Source organism: Dromaius novaehollandiae, chromosome 12, assembly GCF_036370855.1.
Source record: "Dromaius novaehollandiae isolate bDroNov1 chromosome 12, bDroNov1.hap1, whole genome shotgun sequence".
Taxonomy (NCBI): Eukaryota; Metazoa; Chordata; class Aves; order Casuariiformes; family Dromaiidae; genus Dromaius; species Dromaius novaehollandiae.
Window position 1 is genome coordinate 13,304,592 of NC_088109.1, and position 24,822 is coordinate 13,329,413.

Here is a 24,822-nt window from a genome sequence, read left to right on the forward strand (position 1 = left end):
AGTGGATTTGACACTCAGACTTGTTAACCAATGATCATTTGGGTTTGCTTGCATCTATTTCAACACATGAAAAAGATTTCATCCTTTTCTCAAGGGAAGTCAGCTTCAAGAAACAAAATTGTCCAATTTGCAAGAGTGCCAATTGATTCATTTGTGACAAATCATACAGTGGAAGGGTCAATTAGAATGCCTGAAGTCTGTCTGCAGGATTGAAACAGATCCCAGTTCTCATTTGCTGGGACATACTGCAACAGGCTGCAGTTACATCTGCAATCTCAGGGCACACTGCAAACACTGTACACTGAAAGCATAGTGTAAACATTGCATTTCCAAGTTCTTTCCAGTGATCAAATCCAGGTTTTGAATTCACAGCCTTTAGTTCTCCAGAATTAATATGCTGACATACCCTAGCAGGTTTTCCGTCTGTGCCAATGGATACAATACCATGTAATGAGCACTGATGGCATGCTAAAGCAGTTCTTTTGTGCATGTGCGTGTATGTGACCACTTTTAAATATAAAATGACAGGAATATGCATGCAATTTCCACATGAAGGGCTAGCTTTCCAGATAGACTTGTAGGACTGCTCAATTGTGCAAATCCCAAATGGATGGTACTGCATGTAATTGTACCTCTGCATATGGAAAAGGGAATGACTGCAAATATAACCTGTGCAAGGTTGGCGAGGCTGCTTTTAAAATACATTGCCCCAGCACAGTGCTGTTAAGATGATCTGTCAGAGAAATGAATCCCTAGTGCTTGAAGTTAAACTCATATATGGTTTTCCATCTACCTCTTAATTTGGCTTGTGCTCCTTTTCAACATTTTATGCACTCTCCAAAGGTATTTGCAAGAGGCAACATGTAAGTAGGGACCATAATGCTCTGAATTTGCCTCCACTGTTTTCCAGACCTGTATTTTTGGGATAGGTAAAGCACTTATCCCTGCATCAGAGCAGCAAAATTAGAACCAAATTTAGTGTCGATTATCATCAGAGGGAAGCCTTCCTTCAGCAGAACTTATTGGTGTTTGATCCAGTTCAAAATTTGAATTTTGAATTGATACGTGCATATAGCGCTTACTTCAACATCCAGTGTCAGCATCTTCATTTGGTAGGCAATCACCTTGTTTAACTATCACTCAAAGAAGGCGATCAACTAAAGTCTAATAAGTTGAGAGCCCTGGCACCCAGAAAACTCATTTCTAACCCAGCTGGGACTTTCCAGATACCTATCCTGTGTTTATCTGCAGCTCAGAATTTGATGGACGACATTGTCAAGGAAAGTTTTAGGAGCTAATCAGAAAAATTCTTCAGTGAAAAGGCTATAATTGATTGCTTATCCTAAAGTCTTTTTGATTCTATAGTATCCTTTTGTAGAATCTCAATAGTAGACTACAGCATGCAAGATAATTTGCCAACAGGGTGTGTACAGACTACAGAGTGGAGCATAGCCTAGAGAGAGATACCCAAGACAGTTTTAAATGGGAACCAATGATATTAAAGCTCCCCACAGATTAATTTAATCTGCTCAAAAGATAGCTCCATGGTGCCAAATACAGACTGCTGCTGGTTATCAAGCTAGCTGTTTTAAAATTATCTCAGGTGTTACTATACTACGCTGAAGAATATCCACTCACCTGCAGACAGGGTCTTCATCTGAAGAATGAAAGAGCATATTGTTCTATTAGAGGGAGAATGGTACCAACTAGGGCATACATACAGCATAGAGTCAACTGAACAGCTTTTCTGATTGCCTTATCATTTCATGGGTGCCAGTAGCCAAAATGCCCCAGAACTTTTCTAGAAGCATAATTGATTTTTATTTATTTCTTAGTACATGTTGTTTTTGTCATTTTCAAAGTTCAGTAATTGTGGGGCATAGTAACTTGGGGAAGAATAGAAATAATCAGGTAATCAGGTACAGTACAGATGCAGCACAGTTAGTAACTTCTGGAAAAAGTCCTAACCATCACCAGTTAATGAAGGCATTCAGCTGGCAACCCAGGGGAGCAGCCTTCAAACATTTTCGTTGCATAATTATTAGAGAAATAATCTTTAGTGACCTATTGGAGCTTCTTTACAACAGCTTAAGAGCTACCTTATGTTTTCAAACATTTACAAAACCTTCATTGAATAGTTTAACTCCTTTAAGCCTATTACACTCAGAGAGGGACAGTCCTGAAGGTATAAAATATCTCCATTTTATTTACACCCTAAGCCGTCTGAGGTAAATCCAGTTTCAGGTTAATTTTACAATAAACACAAAACTAAGTTCTTGGCAAATAGAAAATGAGAAGAAAATCAGATGGGAGTAAATTTTAAAGCTTAAAAAAATACTATTCCAAACAATGAGAAATCAAACTCACAGAAGAATTTCATTCTCCTCTTTTAAAGCAATGCTAACATTGAAATATTGTCAACAAAGGAATCTGAAGATATTAGGTTCTACCAGCACTGCTTTGCCATATTCCCGGATGCGGTAGTTCAGGATTCCTCCTGTGAGGCAATTGCTTCCCCCTCTCTGTGGAGACTGATGTCTCAAGCCTTCTTCCAAAGAACAGAATACACAAATCAGCAAGAAAATTTCTGAAGCTTGAATCAACCCACATCTGCAACTGAGTGGAGGCATCTCATGTTAACCAGACTATCCATCATATCTACAACGTGTCTACCATGCAAGACTTCAAATTGGCAGAAAAAAAAAGAAACTTCACATGGCAGGCAATTCACCCTGCTTTGCACTCAGTCACCCAAAGGCCCGGATCATCCTATCTTACCATCTTCTTTATATAGATTTGTGAAACCGTTAGAAGTACAAATGTAGATATGGCATTGCAGTTAAGACCATGAGGATTCTCTTTATTTTATTTTATTTTCTCTGGGTAGAACAGTTGAACAAGAGAGTTTATGCTTTGTTCCTACAGGGGCCTCTGCATGAAATGAAGGCAACCTTGAAGGGCTAAGAAAGCAAGCAGTAAAAAGAGCAGAGGGTTGTAGGTCATTTGAGGGAGACTCTTATGCTGAGTGATCTGCCAAAAATACATGGACAAGAGGGGTCATTTTTGTGTATTTGGAATTTTGCACTTGTGATTGTACCTTAAACCACCCAGAACTATAAATGCTGTGGTCTCAACCTCCTAGAAGTCCCAAAAGGTGTTCAGGAGGGCAGCAGTTGCTATCTTGTGCCTAAGAACTGGAATGGACACTGTGGAAGGTCTCACATTATTAACCCACATTCACCTCTCTTGTCATAAACAGAGTAGGTGAATTCAACACCACCTGGTTTTGTTCTCTGCACATAGTCCAATTATATGTCCTTTGCGCAAGGAGGGATGGATTTCTCACTGGGAGTTTTGAACATTTCTGTCATTTTCACATTCATCACACAAGAGGATTTAATCCCAGAACTCAGTTCCCCCTTTACAAATACACCTTTCCAACATGTTAGGCTTTTTATGTTATTTGCTTTCCCTGGGAGATAATTCAGATGCCACCTTTGCGTTCCCAAACCCATTAATGCTTGAGAGCTTTCCATATCACGCTTGGATGATTCCATAATGAAACATACTTTCAAGGGCACTCTGTAAGCAGTGGTTCTAATGGGTTTTAAATTTAACATGAAGCTCCATTAGTAAAATAAATATATAAATACAATATACGATCTTTATTAAGAAGTCAGGATAAAAAGACAAGCCTTTGATGCAAGAAGGCAAAGCAAGGTAGGTGATGTGATTACTACATCTTCAGAATTTCAATGAGATACTCTGTGCCTTGCTATACCCACACACTGTTCATAACTGGCTGAAGGCAAAACATATTGCTTTGCCTTAGGTCAGCTGCCTCCCCCTTCTTACATTCTTACTTGAGAAGACCAAATGCAATTTGAATCACATCAGTTCTAATAACAGAACACCCTTTCAGCAGAAGAGTGGGAAAGTCCGTGAAGGCTGTGAAGTGGTAAGTAGCATCCCTAGTAATAATTAGTTCAGCTGATGCAAAGGAGATAAGTGCCTTAAAGATGCCATACGTATATGTGTTTGTATCTACAGGAGGGGACTAACATAATTAAGTTCTGAGAGATAGGGAATTCCTACCTGCACTTGCCCAGTGACTTCATTTGCATCACTGGAGCTGACACTTGTAGAAGTGGATGCTAGTACTAAACAGTTACGCTGATCCATAAGAACTGAGCCCTCATGTGGCTAGATTTACCCGGCAACTAGGTCCAGCCTGGACAATTTGGTTTTCAGGTTAACTATCCAGATCCAAATCTAGATTGCTCAGTGCACAGTGTATAGACAGGATAGCTTACCAAAATGATACCTACAAGGTTGTTCATGACCCAGATAAAACTGAAAAGAGCCTATATACTTCATTTAGAGGGGAATGGCGATCAGGACCCCTGAATATCAGACTTTATACATTTTAATTTGATTCCCCCATAAGCAGACAGCTAAAATTAGAGATAACCTACAGTCTCTCAGCTAGGGCAATAGGTCAGAAAGCAACAAGAGCAGGGCTGTTCCCTAAGGGAAGGTGAGCCACACAATGACCTCACCATCAGGGCACAGATCCGCAGCACCAGGGGCAGGCAAGCAGCACAGTGATGGCTGTAGGTCCTATCAACGGTCCAGCAGTCATCAGGCAAAGGCAAGACAACAAAGCAGGGACTGAATGCCCAGGCCTTAGCTTAAATGGGCACTGCTGGCCCCATGGGCAGAGGTTGTGGGTGAAGGCCCCAGATGAGGTTGGTCAGGGTAATTAAGGCCTATCAGTGCCCTCAGAGCCCTGACATTGTAATTCTTTGCCATGTGATTAAGCCCTCAGATCAGGATACTGAGCAACATGTATTCTTACTACTGCCTGTTTGAATTTTTATTAAAGGAAACTGAAGATGAGTGAAAAAAGGAGTAGTTCACAAATAAGCAAGTGAAATCTAAGCTTCTGCTCTCCTTCTCCTCCCATAAAATAATTCACTATTAAATTGATCTCTGGAATGCACAATAGATTTAATAGCACTAATCTCTTATGTAACATTTCCCTTCATTACTCTTTAACAGCACTCAAGCTGAGAGTCTCAGCACTTACATTACTCTCTCACTCTCTTTAAAGCAGGGCTGCATAACTGGTTTCATGGAGAAATAAGGGAGCAATAAAGCTAGCCCTGGCAGGCACTTACGAAAATGAAAATGAGAAGCACTGTCATTCTTTACTATCACAGAGCAAAGCCGGTGATGTAATGTAGCTTGTAGGAGGACATTAGAGCAAAAGATTGATTAGAAACAGGGCTGAGAAAACCAAATGATTGTCTTCCTAAACACAGTCAATGCTTCAGTTCCAGCTCCTTCTTTCCTCCTATAATGCCTTGTTCTCCTTTCCTCTGGTAATCCTTAAATGAATAGGGAGCATTTCTCATCTCATGTATCAGACCAGATTTTGCCTTTGGTTCCTCCCTGCACACTAGCTCTACAGGGACTGTTGTACAGGTATAACAGGGCAGAATCAGACCCGTTATCTGCCACTTGTTGGAAGTCCAAAGCATATTTATAGACATGTCTATTTTAGAAGAAGGATGTTACTCAAACACACAGTTAATACTGAAGCATGAAAGCTAAAATGTCTCCTTCTAGTCCATCCTACACAAGCTTTCCATTCCAGAGAGACCCCAAAGTACATATTTGAATAAGTATTTTATGATGGAGATATTCAGTATTTAATTGAACCTCATTTAACTGCTTAAAACTTTTAAAAGAAGCTCCCAGCAAGAACTCAGGGAAAAAACAGGTTTTAATGAGGTGGGATGCCAAGCTAAGGAGGATAAACAAAAACTCTTTGATTCCTAAATCTTTACTAATAGGATTTCTTATTTAAGTCCTTCTGTATGTTCTTATTTATAAAACAGGTATTATATAACATAAAAGCAACACATGGTTAAAGCTGTCATGGTGATACAATATTTTTGCTAGTGACCTATATTTCAGAGACAGTAGTTCTATTGGATGTTTTTTAGTATAAGCTAATTCATTTGGCAGGTCTTTTCCTAATTTATCCATCAGCTGTAATGAGTTTTCAGAGACTCAGCTGCAAAGGATTTTTTTTTTTAAGCAAGAGATTAAAATGCATGACCTTAAATAGAGCCCTCCCATCTGGTTTTCTTCCAAAAGTATCTCAATTGCCTCTGTCATTAAGAACACAATACTGCTCTTTCTTGGGCTTTCTAACGAATATGGTTATGTTCCTGGGAAAATATGGAGAGAGAGAGCTAAGACCAGTCAAATGGGATGAATAGGAGAAAGGATTTTGAGCCTCAGGAAATACTGTTCCTTTACTTATAAGGATTATGTACACCATATAAATAGCAAAAGATTCTCTAGGAACATTACACAACAAACAGGCAATTATATTGCAGGATTGCTGATTAAAGACTCATGGTACAGGTTCCCGAACAATGCTATTATGCAGACAAAAAACTCTAATCTATTTCTCATTTTCCTTCCATCAGTGAAACTCTAGAATAATTCCATTTAGGTCATTAGAGTTTTACAGGCTGGAGGTGGCAATTAGACTGGGAAGGGTTTTTGGACAGTGACTGTGTACTCTATGTTCTGCACCAATGGGACTCTTCAAAAATTAACACTTCAAAGGCTAAGTGTCAGATTCTCATCTCGGTTAGAACAAAATGAATCTGGCACAACACAATTGAAATCAGCAGACTTGCAGCAAATTTGCACCTATATGAATGAGAGTAAAAATTAGACTTGTACATCAAAGAACCCGTTATGGTATCTTATTAAAAGTTAGTGATCCACCTATGCTTTTTGCTTCATATTTGTGATGGAACTTAGATTCTTATTTTAGAGATGAGAAGAGAGGATCAAGTTAGTGCAGTGATTTTTCATTTGTGCTCTAGAGTCTCACCTAATCCTGCATGTGCTGAGAACTGTGCAAACTGTACACAGAGACCATACCTGAAAGAGATGACAGTCTTACTTTTTTTAAAGATATGTGTGACTTTTCAAGAGTTGCTCAAAAGAAGTCCTGCCTCTCTGCAATGCTACTTCATGTACTCAGCTAGAGCTATGCATTTTTTTATACTTTTACTTCTGGGAAGCAGGATTTGGTCCTTGTGGAATGCAGATGATATCTTTCATTTTCCTGCTTTCATCCTTCCTCCCTTCCTCTCCTTCATCTGTCCCCAGAAAACCCCAATGGACCTTTTTAAATCAGTGCAGATTACAGGAAACCCATGGAGACATTGTTCTACACAAGGAACAAGTAAGATCTGAAACGAGGGTGATTCTTTTGGGAATCCAAGCATTGCCATGCTTCTGAATTGCCACTTCACTGACTGTCTCATGACTGAGACTGTGTGGAAGCCTGCTAGGTATTCAAGTTCTGTATACACACAGCCCATCTATATGGAATCCCCGTTTGGAGGGAGAGGCGGTATAAAGGGCAATGGTAGAAACTCCACAGAAGTCCCTCTCTCATCTGTAGCAAAAAAGCTTAGCCATTGTGCCTGAGTATAGACACCTCTAAGATCACTGTGTGAGGACAACCTACGAGCTGTGATCCTCTTCAGAATGTGTCTTTTTAAACAAATTGGCCTTGACAGCATCTTTCTAGACTCCCACAGTGCTCGACATCCCCTGTGAAACGGTGCGAAGTCCCAAGGATCCATAGCTTTGAACAGTCTGCAGTGGTTTTACCATTCTCATGACAGTTGCTATTCTTTGGTCTGTCAATATCTATTTCAGTTCTTTCCATTCTCATTCTCTCATGAATGTTATCTGCATGATGAAGTACTACATCAGCCAGATTAAGAGCGCTTTCAATATGTTCCTTTCGATGTCATGAACTGTCTGTCCACCCAGCCTGGGATACCATCACAATTGTTTCCAAAGGAAAACTGTACCCATTTCGCAGCCCAACAGTCTGAGAATTCACAAGGTAACAAGAACTTGTCACCATGAATAAAGCATGGAATGTGTCTTTTCCACGTAAGATTTTAATTACAGTTGGCATGTGTGAGTTTACAGCTGGAGATGAGACCATGTGTGGTACCAGCAGAATAAGATGCCAGTATCAGTGACTGTAAAGCTCTTTCCAAACAGAATTCTTTTGAAAATTGCTTCATCATTATGAGAGGTGTTTGAAAATGCTTTAGAGTCTCTTCTACAGAATTTTCAGTCCATGCTCATTAAAATTTACCAGCCAAATTGTCTTCTCAATTTTAATATTTAAGTCTTCTCAGTTTCACCCATGCAGCTGCGAGTAGATTTAAAACAGCATATTCAAAGGTAGAATTTTTTGACAAATCATTTTTGGCTTTGTATCAGCTTTGGTTTTTGATTAAAAAATTAGCTCTAATTTTATTTGATTTCCTAAGGAAGCAAGACTTATACAATTACGCTTGGTACATGTGTGGTGGGTATCTGTGTTTGCATTATTTTGTCTGTCCTCTAATAGCTTTTGAGCCTGTTGGCCATTTACAAGTGTGTAAAAAGTCTTCCCACAATCGATATTCGTGCTACCTGAAGTTAACTCAGTCAGGTCTACGTTTGCTGCAGTTACACCTTGCAGTGGACATAACATTAGAACAGAGGCACATTGAGAAATGCCATCATAAAAATAGCACAGTCTTTCTCAAAAATCTGCTCCCTAGAGCAGCTTGTGAGCTCAGTTATCTTTGGTATAAATTACAAGCAACTCTGTTCATTACAGTAGAATTACCCCAAATTTACACTGCTCTAGCTGAGATCAGACACTGGCCTTGCATATGCTTAGTCATATTTAGTGACAGGAGTAAAGGATCCAGTGCAGCAGACTGTTAATCACAGGATTAAGTGCGTTGACTCCCCTAGGACTGCTCAAATAAGGATTGCTTATGGAAAGGTGTGTGAACCAGCAATGTGATGGGAAACCGGATTAGATTCTGTTGTGGCCTACATGCCAATAAAAGTTTTAAAAAAGATCTTCTCACCAAAAAATTATTATTGGTACTGACTGGCATGTAAGAAAGAATTCAAGTCAATATTCAGCTTCCTGAAAAGAGCAGCACTGGCAGCTATACATAGTAAAATGAGGCTTTTTATTTTTTATGTTAGTGAAACTCATGTGAAAGTCTGTAAGAGACCATAGACTTGGAACTCCTTAATGCCATTTTAACAATCACTTTTCAGACTAAAACTACGCTTTGTGTACAATCTGTACATTTCACTGTTGTATTCATTCAGATACGCTTCTTGCTTTGTGAGATTTTGAGGGAAGAAAATGGATGCAGTTTTCCTTATTAGCCACTGCTTTTCCATATTTCAGTATCAGGGTTACTGTGAAGACAACTGTCAACCTGTTTTATCCCAAGACAGCTCCTTTTTTTCCTCCCTGACTCTCTTGTGTCATCACAGAGTTCTTGGTCTTGATCTCAGAATGCTTGTTACTGAAACGCCTGAATAGAGCCTTTCTCTTCCCAACTGTGACTGCTGCTTCTGCTTGCCCATTACAGCATCATTCTCAGTATAAATAAGTAGATAAATATTTAACCTTTTAAAGAGAATTAAACCTCCACATTTTCAAAGCACCTTTGAACCTAAATAGCCAGCTCTTGCTTTATTTAACAGCTTACTGAAGTTCACCTGTTAGTAACTGTTGACAATAATAATTTTCTGTTTGTGAAACTCTTTTGCATGTGTGCCTCTTTCACCCTTTCTCCTGATTGTGCCTCTGTGTCTGGCTTAAGCCACTTTAGAGAGAGAAGTGTCTCTAAAAGAAGACAAATGCAGTGTTAAAGCCGTCTTCCCCTTCTGCTGCTTCAAAGACACCTTTCTTAAATACACCGCTCCAGGAAGCCTTCTGCAAAATGCCTTCTGTGTTACATGTCAGGAACACATTCTCCATTATCTATGGTAAATAACAACCCAGACAAAACAAAAACATCCCTAAAACAAAAAGTGTATTAATTTGATAAGACCATATTTATTGTGTTTGCTTTGATAAGCTTGAAAGCAGGAGTGATTTGAAGCAGCAGGGATTAAAAGGTACTGATGTAATTGCTGCCTTCTTCATGCCCTCAAGACCCTGGGGCATGGAAGAGTGTGAGTGACCCACAGCTCACCTGCGGATTAGCCAACTGTACAAACTTCTCTCCCACTTCTTCAAGCACCTTCCAGTCATGCTTCTAGCTATAATTCTCTCATTCTCCTAGTCACCTTTCTGGTTCCTATTTTCCTTCCAAGATGCCTCTTTAATGTTTTCTCTATATCATTCCCAATGCTCGCAATGCCTTTCTTCTCCATCCACCCTTTCCTGCCTTACATAATCATTTTCTCTTCATAAAAATCCTTTGCTTGTCTTTGTTTTCTGAGAAGTTTGCTAGCATTCTGAAACAAGTGATGTTCTTTCTGTTGGCTTGGACAGAAGTTGGAATGGTCTTTGGGAACAGAGTTTGTGCAAATATTTATTCTGTCATTAATTCTGTCATTTAAAAAAAATGACAAAATGAAAGATTTAGATTTTCCAAAAAAGTATATCTGCACTGGGGTGAGTAGAAGGGAATGATTTATTAAATTTTTTCAGAATTCACAAATAATTTTGGTTTTGACTGGGAGATCCAAATTCTCCTTTTCCCTGTGCCATTCCTTTATGATGCTGGGCATGTTACTTCAGCTCTACTTCATTGCTCATCTGTAAAATGATGCTAACAAGGCTTCTCTACCCATCTTTTTGAATTCATTATTAGTTATAGAGCACACTGGTACTCCAAAGAAAAGTGGTTTAAAAAGCAAGGTATCATTGTTACATTAATCCAGAGCAGTAATCTTTCACTAATTTAATCTACATGAACTAAGGAAGGAAGAAATTATGTGGGAAAAAAATAGCCCCAGAAAATACTATCCATTTAGTCCAACATACTCTCTCCTACAGTACATAGCAAAGGGTGAGATATTTCACTTCACTGAGGCAAATTGCTGGAAAAAAGAAAAAGTCATTGTGCTATCTGTTAAAAATCTGTTTCCTCTTACCCAAGACATAAATCTCACTGTTGACTACAGCTGTGCTGAAGCGGTATTTGGAGTACTTCATCGGTGCGCGCTCTGTCCATTTGTCTTGGCCTGGGTCATACCGAAACATTCTGTTACTTAATCGATCCAGCTCATCGTCAGGCAGATCCATCTGTATGAAATATGACAGCCATATAATAATACAACATTTGGAGCCCTCTGCACACGCCTGCATGCAATTAATCACAGCAGACAGCTGAGCAGATAAATAACATCAACACATCAATTCTAGCTGTGAAATGATTCATACTCACTACAGTTTAACAGTACCATGACTTGTGGCTGGAAGTGCATTGTAGAAGGCAAATGAATAACAGGCCATTTATATTCTGTAGCAATAAAGCTGAGGATTTGGGTAATAACAAAACATTCATGGGTCCAGCTCTGACAGGACATACCTCTTTTACAAGGCCTCTGTGAAGTCCTGATAATGAAAGGAAAACCTTCTGTAAGATTTTTTTTCTTCCTGCTAGAGGTTGAATTTGTATTTACGCTGTTATTCAGACTGTACCACAAGTCTCAGTGAAGTACTTAGCTGGCCCTTCTCAGGCCTGTTTAAATACATAACTTATTCTCAACTAGCATGCATGTTTATTTAGTCAACCTAAACAGTGTAATGTCACTCAACTGCTGTGTCTTCTCCTTCGATAGTTTTAATGATAAGCTCTGAACCCCATGCTGCATCATTGCTACCATATTATACTTTTTATACTCACTCCTACTCCTCTTTTTCTTTCTAATCTTCTCCCCCTTTTTCTCCCTCTTTGGCATAGCACAGGGAACTAAGATTGTGTTTTCTGATATGGTAACTTTGAATGTAAGCAATAACCCCATCCCCGTGGGGCAGGGCTCTGAAAAATCTCAAGATGAAAGATTTCACGCAGAGATAATGAAAAGGAGAGAACTACTTTGCTTACTTGTGAAGTTGCTATATGTGTTCTTGCTTTGCTTGTTTTTTTCCTTTCCCAAAAAACCTTTCCAACACTGATGTGATGGACAAGATAGTAGAAGGAAAACTGGCAAGTAAATATATAGTCCCTTGGTTACTCCCCTGTAAGTGCCCGTGGGCATGCCCTGTCTCTGCAAGTGTGAGACATTGAAATTCAGTATTCACTGAAAGAGGGGAAAGCCGTGTCATTTTTACCGCAGAGTAAGTATAAGCTTATGAGCAGACACCATTTGACATGCTGTAAATCCACATCCTACTTCATTTTTGTGGTAACTTTAATGTGAACCATCTCAGAGTGCACACTGTGTTCTTTATATACAGAAAAAATAAGTGTCCCTGCTGTCTGTCTCAAGGATCTGAAACCTGCCTCTCAGCCCTCACCAGATGCTTCCTGCCATTTTAAGAGCCCCCAGTTACCAGGGCTTGATTCACAGCCAGTACACTTGGGTTTTTAACTCTACTGGCATCAGTGAGGATAGACTAACGCAGAACCGGAGTAGTGCTGCCGTGAGTCAAGTCCTTGCCCTCCTAAGCTGTCATTTTATGTCCTGGCTTGACTTTGTCTTGTCTTATTTCAATTGCAAAGTCTGAGTGGGAAGGGAACATGTATTTATCTATGTCCTGTGAATGGACACACACATTTACAGCACTCTATCAATGCTGCATCATTAGTATTTGTTAAGGATTGACAGAACATTCAGTGCTGCTTGAATATAAACTCCTGACCTAACAAACCGATATGCTTTCATAGTGCAGCTGTGACAGTCACACAAATACAATTGCAGCATCTAAAAGGTGAATGCGAGGAGCTGTGTGATACTAGAAGAATTCAGCACCCTCAGCAGTGTTGGTTTTAAAGTACTTTTTTTGAGTGCTTTAGCTAATTTGTTCTGATCTGCTCAGGTATGTGCTAATGTTACATAGCTATAGTTTTTAGTCAATTCATATTAATCTGCTCATCTCAAGCCATATTATATATAAACCTGGACTCTCATGTATTGTTACAGATAGTACTGATTGGCAGGTTTCAGCTTCATGTGTTTTCCAGGTGAATCTTTTTTTTTTAAATGATTCTTGGCTCAATATTCTCGACTAGTGTTTCCAAACCACTTTCCTCCTTTACAATCTGTTCCGGAGAACTATTAAGGAAGACGAAGCTGGTTGTCTAACTTAAAATCTATCTTTGTTATATAACAAATCTTTCAGCTCAAGCTTTTTACAGACAGACTGTTTCTACATTAAGGATGTTCTCATATTTTAATTCTTAAAATAGAGAGGTATGTTTGCTCAGTTGTTTTACTATCAGAAGTACTCTCTGATCTTTCTGTCGATTCCATTTGGGGACTTCTGTGCTCAAAATATCCAAAGAGGTGGAAATCTTGTTTGCTGAATACTTTTCACTTTTAAATACTTTTAACATTAATTTATTTCAAGAGAGCACAAACCAATGAGATGTGATAACATTCTGAAAATACAGTCAGCAATAAGGATTACAGATGCCCTACATCTTTGTCAAGTAAACGTGGGGCTCTAATTTGAATGATCAAAATTAAACTGCACCAAGCAGTAAGTAAAAATGGACTATGCTCTTAAAAAGATATTTCACACTGGGACATACTAAAGAGGGCAAGTACTGTTTCTGCCATCTATCCACCTTATAGCATAGTTCTATATATTGTTTGTACTACTGAAGATGGTATTTGTGGCCCTGATGGAAATTTCCACCAATACTCTACATAGCCAAGCAATACAACTGAAACAAATACATGGATTAATTAAAGGAGTCTATTCTCCAAATAATGCTTTGACTTTTCATTAAAAATAAAATACAATGAAAAACAAATAAAGGAATATTAGTTAACCAGAAAGGTTTCCTGATAAACTGAGATGAACTTTGAATTTCAGATAAGAAACTGGTCCTGAAATCCACCTCTGTATGTGCTTTTGTAAATATGGGGCTCTGTTAAAGGTCTCTGTGTGATTTAAAGACCATTATTTCCTGATACCTACAAAAATTAAGAGGACAATATATAAGGAAATGCTGAAGTTAATCCATTTTCCCAGTCTGTGGTGACACAAACGTGCCAAATATCATCCCAATTATTTCAATTCAGGTTTTTGTAAAAATAAGGTCTTCAATATTTAACCCAGTAGCTGTTTAAAACAGAACTCATATTGACACAAGAGATACATTTAGATTCTTGCTTACAGTGAAAGTCTCTATGAAACGGCCTTTGCAGAAGTTGGCTTTTACAGTGAAGATGATATAATACAGATTTTATTCCCCTTTACCCTATTTGGTTTTCCTATGAAAGATGTCAGAGGAATGAGAGCAATTTATTCTTCTCTTATCACTGATGTACTTTTCCTATACAAGAAGCACCATAAAATTATGCATCATATAAACCAAGCATAGCTCTGGTTGTTAGTAAACAAACAAAACAAAACAACTAGCACTTTTATTAACCTGTGGTGTCCAGCCACCCATCACGTAGAGTTTATTCTTCACTGTTACCACCATATGGCAGGCTAATGGCAAGGGAAGAGGTGCTATGCTTCTCCAGGTATCTTGCTCCATGGAATACTTCTCCACACAGTTTGTGACCAGATACTGATTTTTCATTTTCATTTGCCCTCCTATTACATAGAGATCATTATGGATAGTGCCCAGTGCATAGAGTTCACGGAACTGAGTGGTGCACAGACTGTGCCAACACTGGTTTCCTTGCTGGTGGTATCTGTAGGAAAATCCAAAGTTGTGAATGCCCTGATTAACTGAGGTCCTATCATCTTGTTTTCAAATGTTACCACCTTGATCTTCTTTGTTTATTCAATGATACAATGACAAGAGGAGCTTTCTTCTTCACAGAGAAGTTATAAAATTGAGCTCAATGTTTGCAAGATCGAGTATTTTTCATATGAAGGAGCCTAATTTTAGGCACCCTTTGGAAGATATTTGACCTTAATTAATATAGGGGTCCCTTATTTCTGCATGTGCTGTTTATTCCCAGTTTCCACTGAAGTCAGTGGGAAGAGCGAGAGCTCAGCACTGCTGAAAATAAGGCCACTTCATCTGCCTCAGTATGGATTTACTTCATTAAATTTAGGCACCTGTATTTGAGAATGCTGTCTCTACTTTTTTTATTTAGTCTGGAATCTAGAAAAGCTCCCATTTTCTTTAAAATGGGTTCATCTCAAGAAGACTTGAGTAAAAAACAAAATAAGGGTTTTAAATTATCAACCATTATCTTTTTATCCCTGAGGTATCATCAACATGGCAATTTTAGAGGAGTGTTATCCTTGTCTTACTGGACTTCTCAGGTGATTCCCTTGACTCCTTCCCCCTGCCAGTGACCTGGAAAAGAAAACCCTTGCAAAACATTGAGATTTGAGTTAGGAGAATATGAAGTCCACATACATTGATCTAGGATCTAACCAAGCCTATTTACACAGGGATGCCACCACAGTAAATGCTCTTTCATGAGAAAAGGCATCACGATTTGGTTGTATGTGTATGAAGTTGAGTTGTGACAAACTGATTTGAGTAATTGAAATCTCTATGCAAACTTTTAGGGAATGAATGCTTTGTCTAATGGTCCTTTCTTATCCTCAGAAACATTATTTGGACTAAAGATTTAGGGATTTTCTGACAGAAGGTACACACCTATAAATTTCGATGTTCCTCATCTTTTGTCTAGACATTTTGAAGGCGCTTGCTTCTCCTGCCACAATAATATCATTATTCTCAGTGACAACACCAGTGCAAACACAACCTAAACCCTCTCCATACTTTGGAGAGGAAATGAAGTAAGTCTTTTGTGTTGCAGGAGCATAACAGAAACTGGCATCTGCATAGCTACCATGTCTTGATCTAATGCCCAGAGAATTGTTGCCGATGCAGAGTAAAAGATCAGTAGTCTCCATGCCGTATCGCAGACTGAGAGAAGGGTGTCTGGATATTTTGATGGTTTCTAATGCTTCCTCAAACATATCATTGCATTCTGAATTGCACAGGATCATTGTGTTCCTTTTCCGGGCTTCCACTAAAAAAGAAGGGCTGACAAGTACCAGTCTCACTTGCTTCAGGAGCTCAATAAGGTGTACCACACGTGACTTTCTGTTGTGATTAACCCATCTAATGACAAGGTCCAGAATGCTCTCCTCCCTGGAAACATTCAGATCATCTGATTTTATAAGAGTTAATAGCTGCTGGACTTCAATCTCTAATATCTCTTCTTGTAAGCTCACCTCAGCAAAATGCTGATATAAGTATTTCCCTGCTTGATCAGATAAATCTTCTGCTCCAATATGCTTTGCAAAGTAGTAAATCCCCACACAGTTGGAAGCATCCATATGGTCCATCATGTACTTCTGACATATATTGAAGACGTCTTCCATCTGCATGAAATACGCAGCAACAGCAACAGTCTGCACATTCTGATTAGTGAGGTGCAAATCTGCACTGTACATGTAATTGAGTATTACAGACACACTCTCTGCAGAGATGTCATACAGTACTACTTCTCTTTGGGTGCATTCAACCAAGCCACAGGTAAACATGGCTTTGAAATACGGACTGAATGCAGCCAGTACGACCTTATGGCAAGGGAATTTCTCACCTTCTGCAACTAGAACAACATCAATTATCTCTGCTGATTCTTTCATTCTTTTTACTTGTTCCAGTAAAGTCAAGCTATGATGCTGCTTTCTTTTCTCTTCAGTCTTATGATCCATGATTGATCTCCAAGCTTTCTATTTTAAAATCTCCTCAGAATTCATCTAACTTTTGGAAGGTCTGTTTGCACGTTAGATTACTTTCAAATGATAAGGTCTCCATCATGAATGTTTCTAGAAGAAGAAGCATAACATTGTCTAATAAGAACCAATTCTTGGGCAATTTAATTTTGTTCTTAGTATCTAAAGATAGTCGTTCTATAGGGTGATGTATAAATCAGTAATACATACCAAAGCACATATAGCCATTTCCTTTTCCAACTTAGCTTGCTTCCAACTGCAGAAACTGTATGTGTTTTTTCACTCCAGCTTTGGTACCTAAACAAATAAAAGATATTTTTCATTTTGAATCTGGAATTGATACATCTTTCAATATTCTGATCACAAGTATGAGGTTTTGTTTTTTGTTTTTTGGTTTTTTAATTTTCTTGAATATGCAGCCAAGTTCCATAGTTCAAAATTTCCATGGAATTATTTAGTGACTATCTCATTAAAAAATAAATCTCAGCTAGGACATATCTTCAGGCCTTACTCAGCTAAACTCTGTTTATGTTAAATGCAAATGTGCATTTTCTGCCCTCTAAAAATCAAGTTGTGTGTTCCTGTCTCATTTAAAGGTAATTCTTCAAGTAGGCACACTCATCAATCTGCCCAGCTCTGTTCTGTGTTGATGAGTTAAAAATCATCTATGTATTTTATTTATTTTATCCTTATTACTAATAGATCACTTCAGATTACTGAAGCTGAAATAATTTTATAGATATCATTGATTTTTCAGCATTTGTGTTGTCTGTTGACCTTTTGCTAGTATTTCAATCTAGGTATTGGGAAGTACTCTGTTTTACTTTCGCTTACAGTTGGCATAGGCTAGCTTTCAGTCTCAGGTTTGGGTTGCAAATTCTGTGATCTAATAGAAATAGTATGTGCAGGGTCACTGCAGCATTAATCCATTATTAGAGATTTTTGCCTGCCTTGACTATTTTAAGATATGAGAAAAGTCACAGGAAAAGATATTGTCCAAGACTTGAATTTTATTTTGCCATTTGCTTCCCCCCCCCCCCCCCCCCCCAAATCCCAGGTATAACTTTAAGCAGGTGTGAAGTAAACTCACTAATACAACCTGGTTCACTGGTATTTCACAGAGGTGAAACTGGATGAATGTAATCTGCAAGGAAGTAGAGCTTCCAGTGGTCCATGGACTATCTTCTATTGAAAGGAAGTGACTCACTTACCACAGGCCACTAAGAATAGCTTCCCTTAGGAAGGAGTTACCCAGGAATGATATATAGTCATTGAAGAATGTTCCCTACCTGCTTACTACTCTACCTTATCACCAGACTTGTTACCAGTTTATGGAATGGTTTTGATTCAAAATCCCTGTGCTTATATTTTTGCAAAGGTAGCTAGGAAGCTCCCTCCTCTTTATCGTAGCAATAGATTTGTCTCTGCCGCATTCTTCCATGCTTTACTGGTGACTTTCTCTTCAGGCTTGAAGCTGAAAGAGAGACTTAGTCAAGAAGATGTTGTGGGGAGAGAGAACTTCAGATCCAATACTAAGTGCAGTTCTAGGGTGCAAAGAAAAAGAGCTGGATCTCCAGCACATTTGGAAGAGAGATTGCAGGCAATGGTGAGAGGTGGATGTGGCCCAGAGAGCAAGGAAGGGAGAACATCAGGTACAAAAGAGGTAAAGAAAGGTATGGAGGAGGGGCGTGGGAGAGGGAAGACATAGCTACTGTCAGAACCAGCCTACATATTTACAGTGCCCTGTCTCCTCTGGGTTATGCCTCCCCACCACCTACCAATCTGCCTTCGCTATGGAATTTTTACACCAGAAACTCCTTTAACACAAAGCCACTCCACCTACAGGGCTACTAACTCCCACCCCTAGAGTATGGTAGCATAATTGGCAGGAAGCTATTGGGTCTAAATACTGGGCCAGATCCTTTACTCTTTTACACCAAGGTGTAGATCACTGGCTTCCACAGGGTTGCTACTGGTTTGTTCTGAGATAAGAAAGGATTAATAAATAGGGGGCAGCTGTCCTTCTGCCTTTCAGCAGGCTGCTGCACAGTTAAGTGTTGCAGAGTGAAGAAGTTTTAGTTCCACTTACTATAACGTCAAATGAGATTTTAACTAAATTATAATTATTTACATGCTGCCTCTGTGTTTATTTACTGGGGAAATATGAAAGAACACAATGGTCCAGTTACTGTTTATTTCTTGGCCATTTACTGAACTTTGCCTGCTTTCAGATTAGCTAGCCAGAGAATCTGAGGTAAAGTGGTAAATCTGTCAATGAGAGAATAGTGTTTACCTATCACTTGGAGGAGTATTGGTCCTTAACACAGTTTTTGTCTCTAATGTAGTAATGAGACAGCTCTGTTGCAGAATTGCATTAAGGATTCATGTCACGAATCACTGATACACAGACAAGTCCAAAAGCTAGGATATAACCATGTCTGAAACACGTTTTAAACCTGGTATAAATTGCTTAATGGGACTATTCAAATGAGTAACACTCCTTGCCAGCTTAAATATTTGCAGGATCAGGGTCTTGTATGACAGATTTGTTTCAGGATTTGAGAAAAACAGTTCACAAAGAGTAGCTTTGGTTTCATTAAAGAAATATGCATCAATGTAAAAAAAATGAGGATGTGATATTCTTTGAAATCCACCTAAAGGCATTTACACAAACTCCAGATCTCTACACAGATCTAAATAGACTGAAAATTTTAAAATGTTAATAGTTTTTCTTCCAGGTGAAAAAGAATTCTACAGATACAGGACCAATCTCAGACCTACTCTTTTAGCTGTTCAGTTGTTTTTGGAAGTAGTCATCATTCTGTTTTAGCAGATTACATGGATTCTTCACTTTGAGAGCTAAATTAAAAGCTAGGCATGCTTAAAGACTAGCATTTCCTTGATTTTATCATTTCTTTCCACATTCCAAATCAGGAACTAGAAGCATCACATCTGAGAAATGAATCTGGGTTATTACCAGAGTGTAAAAATGGATTTGGAAGACAAAACATTCACTTCATAGTCTGAATGTGGGCCAAACGCTGAACTCTTCTTATGGTACATTTCAAAATCAATCAAAGGCAGTAAATTCAGTACAAAAATAAAGTGATGGTATTTCCAAAATGCAGAACAATTTTTTTTGCTAGCTACACTGAAATGAAGTGCTGCATTTGAGAAGACTTAGGTCTTAATCCTGCGTCAGCTGCCAATCAGTGTTTGTAGTCAGTAGAAGCTTCTTTTGAAACGGAAATTGTTCTTTTTATTATTTTTCAAATTCTTTATGATAATTAGATGGCCAGTTTATTCTTTTTCCCTCTTGCTATTTTATTACCTTGTAATGTTTCATCTTCCCTGCATTTTGATAAAGGAACTACACTATATCTCAAGGGCAGTATATTATAAGCACACATATCTCAAGCAGATGAGCTGTAGGGTTTTATCAGGTTGTTCATCCTCCGACTTGATGTTAGTGCTAATAAACACAAACAGGACTCAAATCATTTAAAGCAATCTGACTAAACATACTTCTCCCTCCTAACTGATCAACTTCTTCCCTTTCTTTTTTGTGATGTCATAATTTCACACATCCTCCATCTTTTCCAAGATGGACAAAATGTGCATTTCTAATGTGAAAAACAAGTGAGATGATTAATCATCGTCATCCTTTCCAGACTTTTATACATATCAGGAAGAAACAGCATGTAGAACAGAGTTACCATTTCACTTCCTTTGCTGGTCACCTTTAACTGTCCTTTCACTGTTAATTTAGCTTTCTCCAAAGCAACACTGATTACACTGTTCAGCAGATTTGTGAGTTTTATGTGTTCATTTAATGATATTAGGATATCTAGGACAACATGCTCACAGCCATTTCTCCTAAATTTCTTCAGTAAGACATTAACAGTAAGAATCTTAAAGCACAATGTAGCTTACACCATTCATATACTATTTTAGGCACAAATCGTCTTGTAGAGTAATTAAAAGCCCCAGGGACAAATCCTGCACCCTTCATTCAGATGATGGAGGGCAGTGCCCATCTGCACCTGATGTGATGTAGTGTCCTCCCCTACTGCCCACAAAGCCAGTGCAAGACTACTGCAAAGGAGCAGTGCTCCAGGCCTCCTCCCCAGGAGCATCAGGAGTAACATGTGGCCTCCTCTTTCTTGGACCTGGTCCTGGTCCGTAGCCAACCATCACTTCAGCCCTGGGCTGAGCGGTGCAATGAGTCTCCACCCCATACCCCTTCAACCTCTTCTTCACCCGCCTCATCTAGTTCTGCAGAGCAACACTGCTTCCACAGTCTGTAAATACAGGGCCACAGCTATAGACAGAGCTTGATTACCTTAAACTTTCAAGAAGACAGTATTTACCTTTCCTCTTAAGAATGCACCTCCTTAGTCTCTTTACTATGAAAGCACTCCAGGCTCCTTACTGAACTCTACTCAATAAAATCATGCTGTCACCTTGTATGTAAGTCTACTTTCCCCATTCTACAGCTGAGCAAACTGAAGCTAAAAGGTTGAAAAGAAACCAGGACTGAAACCCAGGGGTGAAATTCTTTCATTAACTTCAGGATTTCATCCCTATACATTAGCTACAAACTTGTCACTCCCTTCCTGGCTTTTAGCAGTGTTTAGGTGAGGTCACTGGAAGGATATTAATATTCTCCCTTATATCACAGGAAAGACTATTAAAGGGTAATAATGAAATGGTGCTGCTTTGCTTTCCCTCTGGGTTATAGAGGAAAAAGATGGTACATTGATATTAAAAGAATGGAAAAATGTGATACAAATATAATTTGCAATGAGACTCTATACTGAGATCGTGCCAGAGGCTGGGTTGTCATTATAAAACCTTCAGTGCAAGGCTTGACTCCTTTGTAATGTTACCAGGAGCTGAAATCAGAGTTATTGCATAGTCAGAGTTTTTGGATATTTTTTTCCTTCTATTGTGAAAAATGGATTCAGGTGCAAATCTTCTTGATGTTACTTTATTTCAGAGCCGTGCTGTTTGTTTTTCTCCAGTTCTGGCTGCTACTTTTATTTTATACTATCTGTTTTGTTAGTCTAATTTCACATTTTTTGCCTTTGTGTCATGAACCTTATAAAGAGTCATATATAATTTTATGCAGGCACTACAGCATACGTTCTGCAAGGCAGTAGGGTGCTGCATGAGTAGTTTAAAACATAAATAAGTACACTGCTGTGAGCACAGCTCTACAGCTTTTATGAGGCTATGAAACTATAAATAAATGCTATCCTCAGTTCTCAGTTACACTATAACCTCTTTGAACTGCCCCAGCGCAAAGGGACTGTAAACCAGATGGAACTATCTCACCAGGAATTTCCTTTAACCTCTTAAAAAATGCTACCTTATAATTAGAGACATTATTTTGTCTGAATTTTGTCTCGTCTTTCCCTCTCCAGCTGCAGTGCAAGGAATCTGCTCTTTCGCAGCGTCGTGGCGGGAGGGTGGGAGCTGAGGGACCTGGCTCAGAGGAGGTCACACGTCCCAGCATGGGGCAGTGAGGCTGCTGCCATGGACTCTGGCACAGAGGACACATCTCCTGCATCCTCCTCTTCCTCATCCTCTTCCCCCCCCTCCCCCCTTAATGAGGCTATCCTGTCTTTAGCCTGCCTCCCTTCAGGTGCTGCATGGATCATAGTTCAGTCACATCAAAGAACTGGTGCTTCTGCCTATGAATTATTTGTGCTTCCTTTGTTACCAGTAAGCTAAGAAGCAAAGCTGGTAATTGTATGCATTATGACATTTGGCTGACAGTCACAGTGAGGCAGAAATCAAAATCCAGATGACTATAATATTATAATCTGGGTGTTTAATTATGAAGGTACTGGGACTTATGATCAAGATTTTAAATCATGAAAAAGATCCTGCACTACTCAAGAAAGGCAAATAATACTACTAATCTTGGTATAGGAAAAAAGAGGTTATAAGAATAAGATACAGAAAGGGAGTTTCCGGGGAATTATAGACCATCTTGCCTAATCTGATACCTGCAAAGATGCTGGAAGAAATTATTACACAACCAAATTATAAGAATTTAGAGGGCAATAAGGTGATAAAAACAGCTAGAGTACCTATTTATCAAGAACAAATTGTGTCAATCCAATCTGATTTTCTTCATTTTCTCGGAGTTAACAGGGCAGAAATTAGATACTTTGTCTTGAGTAAAGTTACTGAAACAGTCCCACATGATATCATTAGAAACAAACCGTGATTGAATCAACTGACTAAATCAATGTAAGTGGGATGCCCAACTGGCTGAAAAAGCACATTCAAATAACAGTTATCAGTGGTCAAACGGGGAGTCATTTCTAGTCTGTGTCTGGAGATCTATACTGAAAAGGTCACTCAGTTTCAGGGAACACTTACTTTCTTGCTTTGACTTAGATATTATTTCTTGAATGAATCTCATCCATTCTGGCCAAATAAAATAACAAACTTGCAGCAGAGCATTTAAGTGGGAGAACATCCACTTTTTCTTATAAAATTTATTTCTGTGTGGTTCGAGAGGGTATATAGGCAAGGGTCTTTAATAAATGGTTCACTGTGACAAACATCCATTTACTATTTTTAACCCATTTATCTCCATGATTGCTATTAGCCAGGAAACCATTTTGGAAGTTTTCAAGTTCTACTATTTGCTATTTACTTAGAGATTTAGGATTTTCAGATTTTCAAAGGCATCTAAGTAAGTTAAAAAAAACAAGTCCTGTTTAAGCTTACCGTACAATTTAGGAACTGAGGTGTCTGCATCACTTTTAAAGTTAGAGCTTAGGACCTACCCTGGTTAGGCAGTTTCGAAAAGTTTGCCAGGTGATGTGATCTCCTTCCCATTAAAATCAAAAAAAAAAAGAAGAAGAAGAAGAACTCTTATTGATTTAAGTGGGGCCAGGATCAGTCCTATAGCAGGTATGTTTTAGATGATTGATTTATTGCTGGAAGGGAAGGAGGATGTAAAGTTTCAAAAGTGTGAACATCGCAAATCAAATTCTGTCATTGGCATATATAAGATAGTGTGAAAATACTTCTGTGAGTGATTTGAACTCTTTTTCCTTCAAACCCAATGGCACCTGTTTATTTTCACACACTATCTGACACCGAGGGGCCTGAGTCAAGGCAATCTGAGGTCTCATGATATCCACCCATGGACCAGCTTCTGCTGAAAAGCTTGTTGCTAGGCATGCTCATGAGAGTTTTCTTAGTGGGTCACAGCATGCGAGTGGTGTAAATGGAGGCTTTCAATGCAGGAAGACAGGCTGCCAGCCTACAAGCAGCAAATATAACCCCACACTCTCTGTCACCGTATAGACAGCTGACTGTTGAGAGCCTGTTTGTGTGTCACTGCACCCCTGTGGCTGTAATCCTTGCACTGTCAGCAGAGGCTGGAAGACATTTGCATTCAGATTGTTACCTATGACACAGGCTGTCCTTTCTGCAGTTGCTCATTTTTTCTTTCTGATTTTGTTGTTTTTAGCTTAAAGTAAAAATAAAGTGAGTCTTAAAGCATTTTGCTCTTAGTGCTAGGAGAAACTTGACACCTAACAGTGGTGTTTTAAGCAGCCTGCAATGCTTCAGAAATACTGTATGGGAGCACGTTTGACCATTGGAGACCTGAAGATGCTTTGATCAGTTTTCAAAGTGTTTGTGTAGTTTATGATTCTGGAAAGATTTGACAGTTTGAGCTCTGTTTACAGCCAAGACAGAGGCCTAGATGTGGGACTGGATTAATATTGATCCTATCTCAGAAAATACCAGGCATTTTTTTTTCTTTAAACTGTTATAGATTTAAAAAAAAAAAAATCAAAGAAGCTGAAAATGAAAGACCCTGTGGGCCATCTTTTCAAATATGCCTTCACCTGACCTTAATCTTGGTCTGATTCAAAGCTCAGTGAAGTTAATCAAAAGGATCCCTTTGACTTCAGTAGAAAATGGATGTGGCTTTGTGCACAAAAATTTCTATAAACAAATCCCAGTCTGAGCAGATTATGTACATTAATTGCACAAGAAGAATAGAAGCTAAATATATACATAGA

At 38.8% G+C, this 24,822-nt stretch overlaps 2 protein-coding genes across 5 annotated transcripts in view; one reads left to right on the forward strand and one right to left on the reverse strand.

Moving 5' to 3' along the window:
- Window positions 1-16,840, reverse strand: part of KBTBD12 (kelch repeat and BTB domain containing 12) — a 30,715-nt gene extending 13,875 nt beyond the window's left edge. The window contains exons 1-3 of the mRNA XM_026093077.2: window positions 15,675-16,840; window positions 14,478-14,748; window positions 11,023-11,173 (exon numbers count right to left, since the gene is read on the reverse strand). Coding sequence (XP_025948862.1) covers window positions 11,023-11,173; window positions 14,478-14,748; window positions 15,675-16,744 — 1,492 coding nt within the window. The 5' untranslated portion in view covers window positions 16,745-16,840. The remainder of the gene's footprint in view (window positions 1-11,022; window positions 11,174-14,477; window positions 14,749-15,674) is intronic.
- The window catches only part of MGLL (monoglyceride lipase), a 133,203-nt gene that overhangs the window by 21,203 nt on the left and 87,178 nt on the right, over window positions 1-24,822 (forward strand). The gene's annotated exons all lie outside the window — the stretch shown is intronic.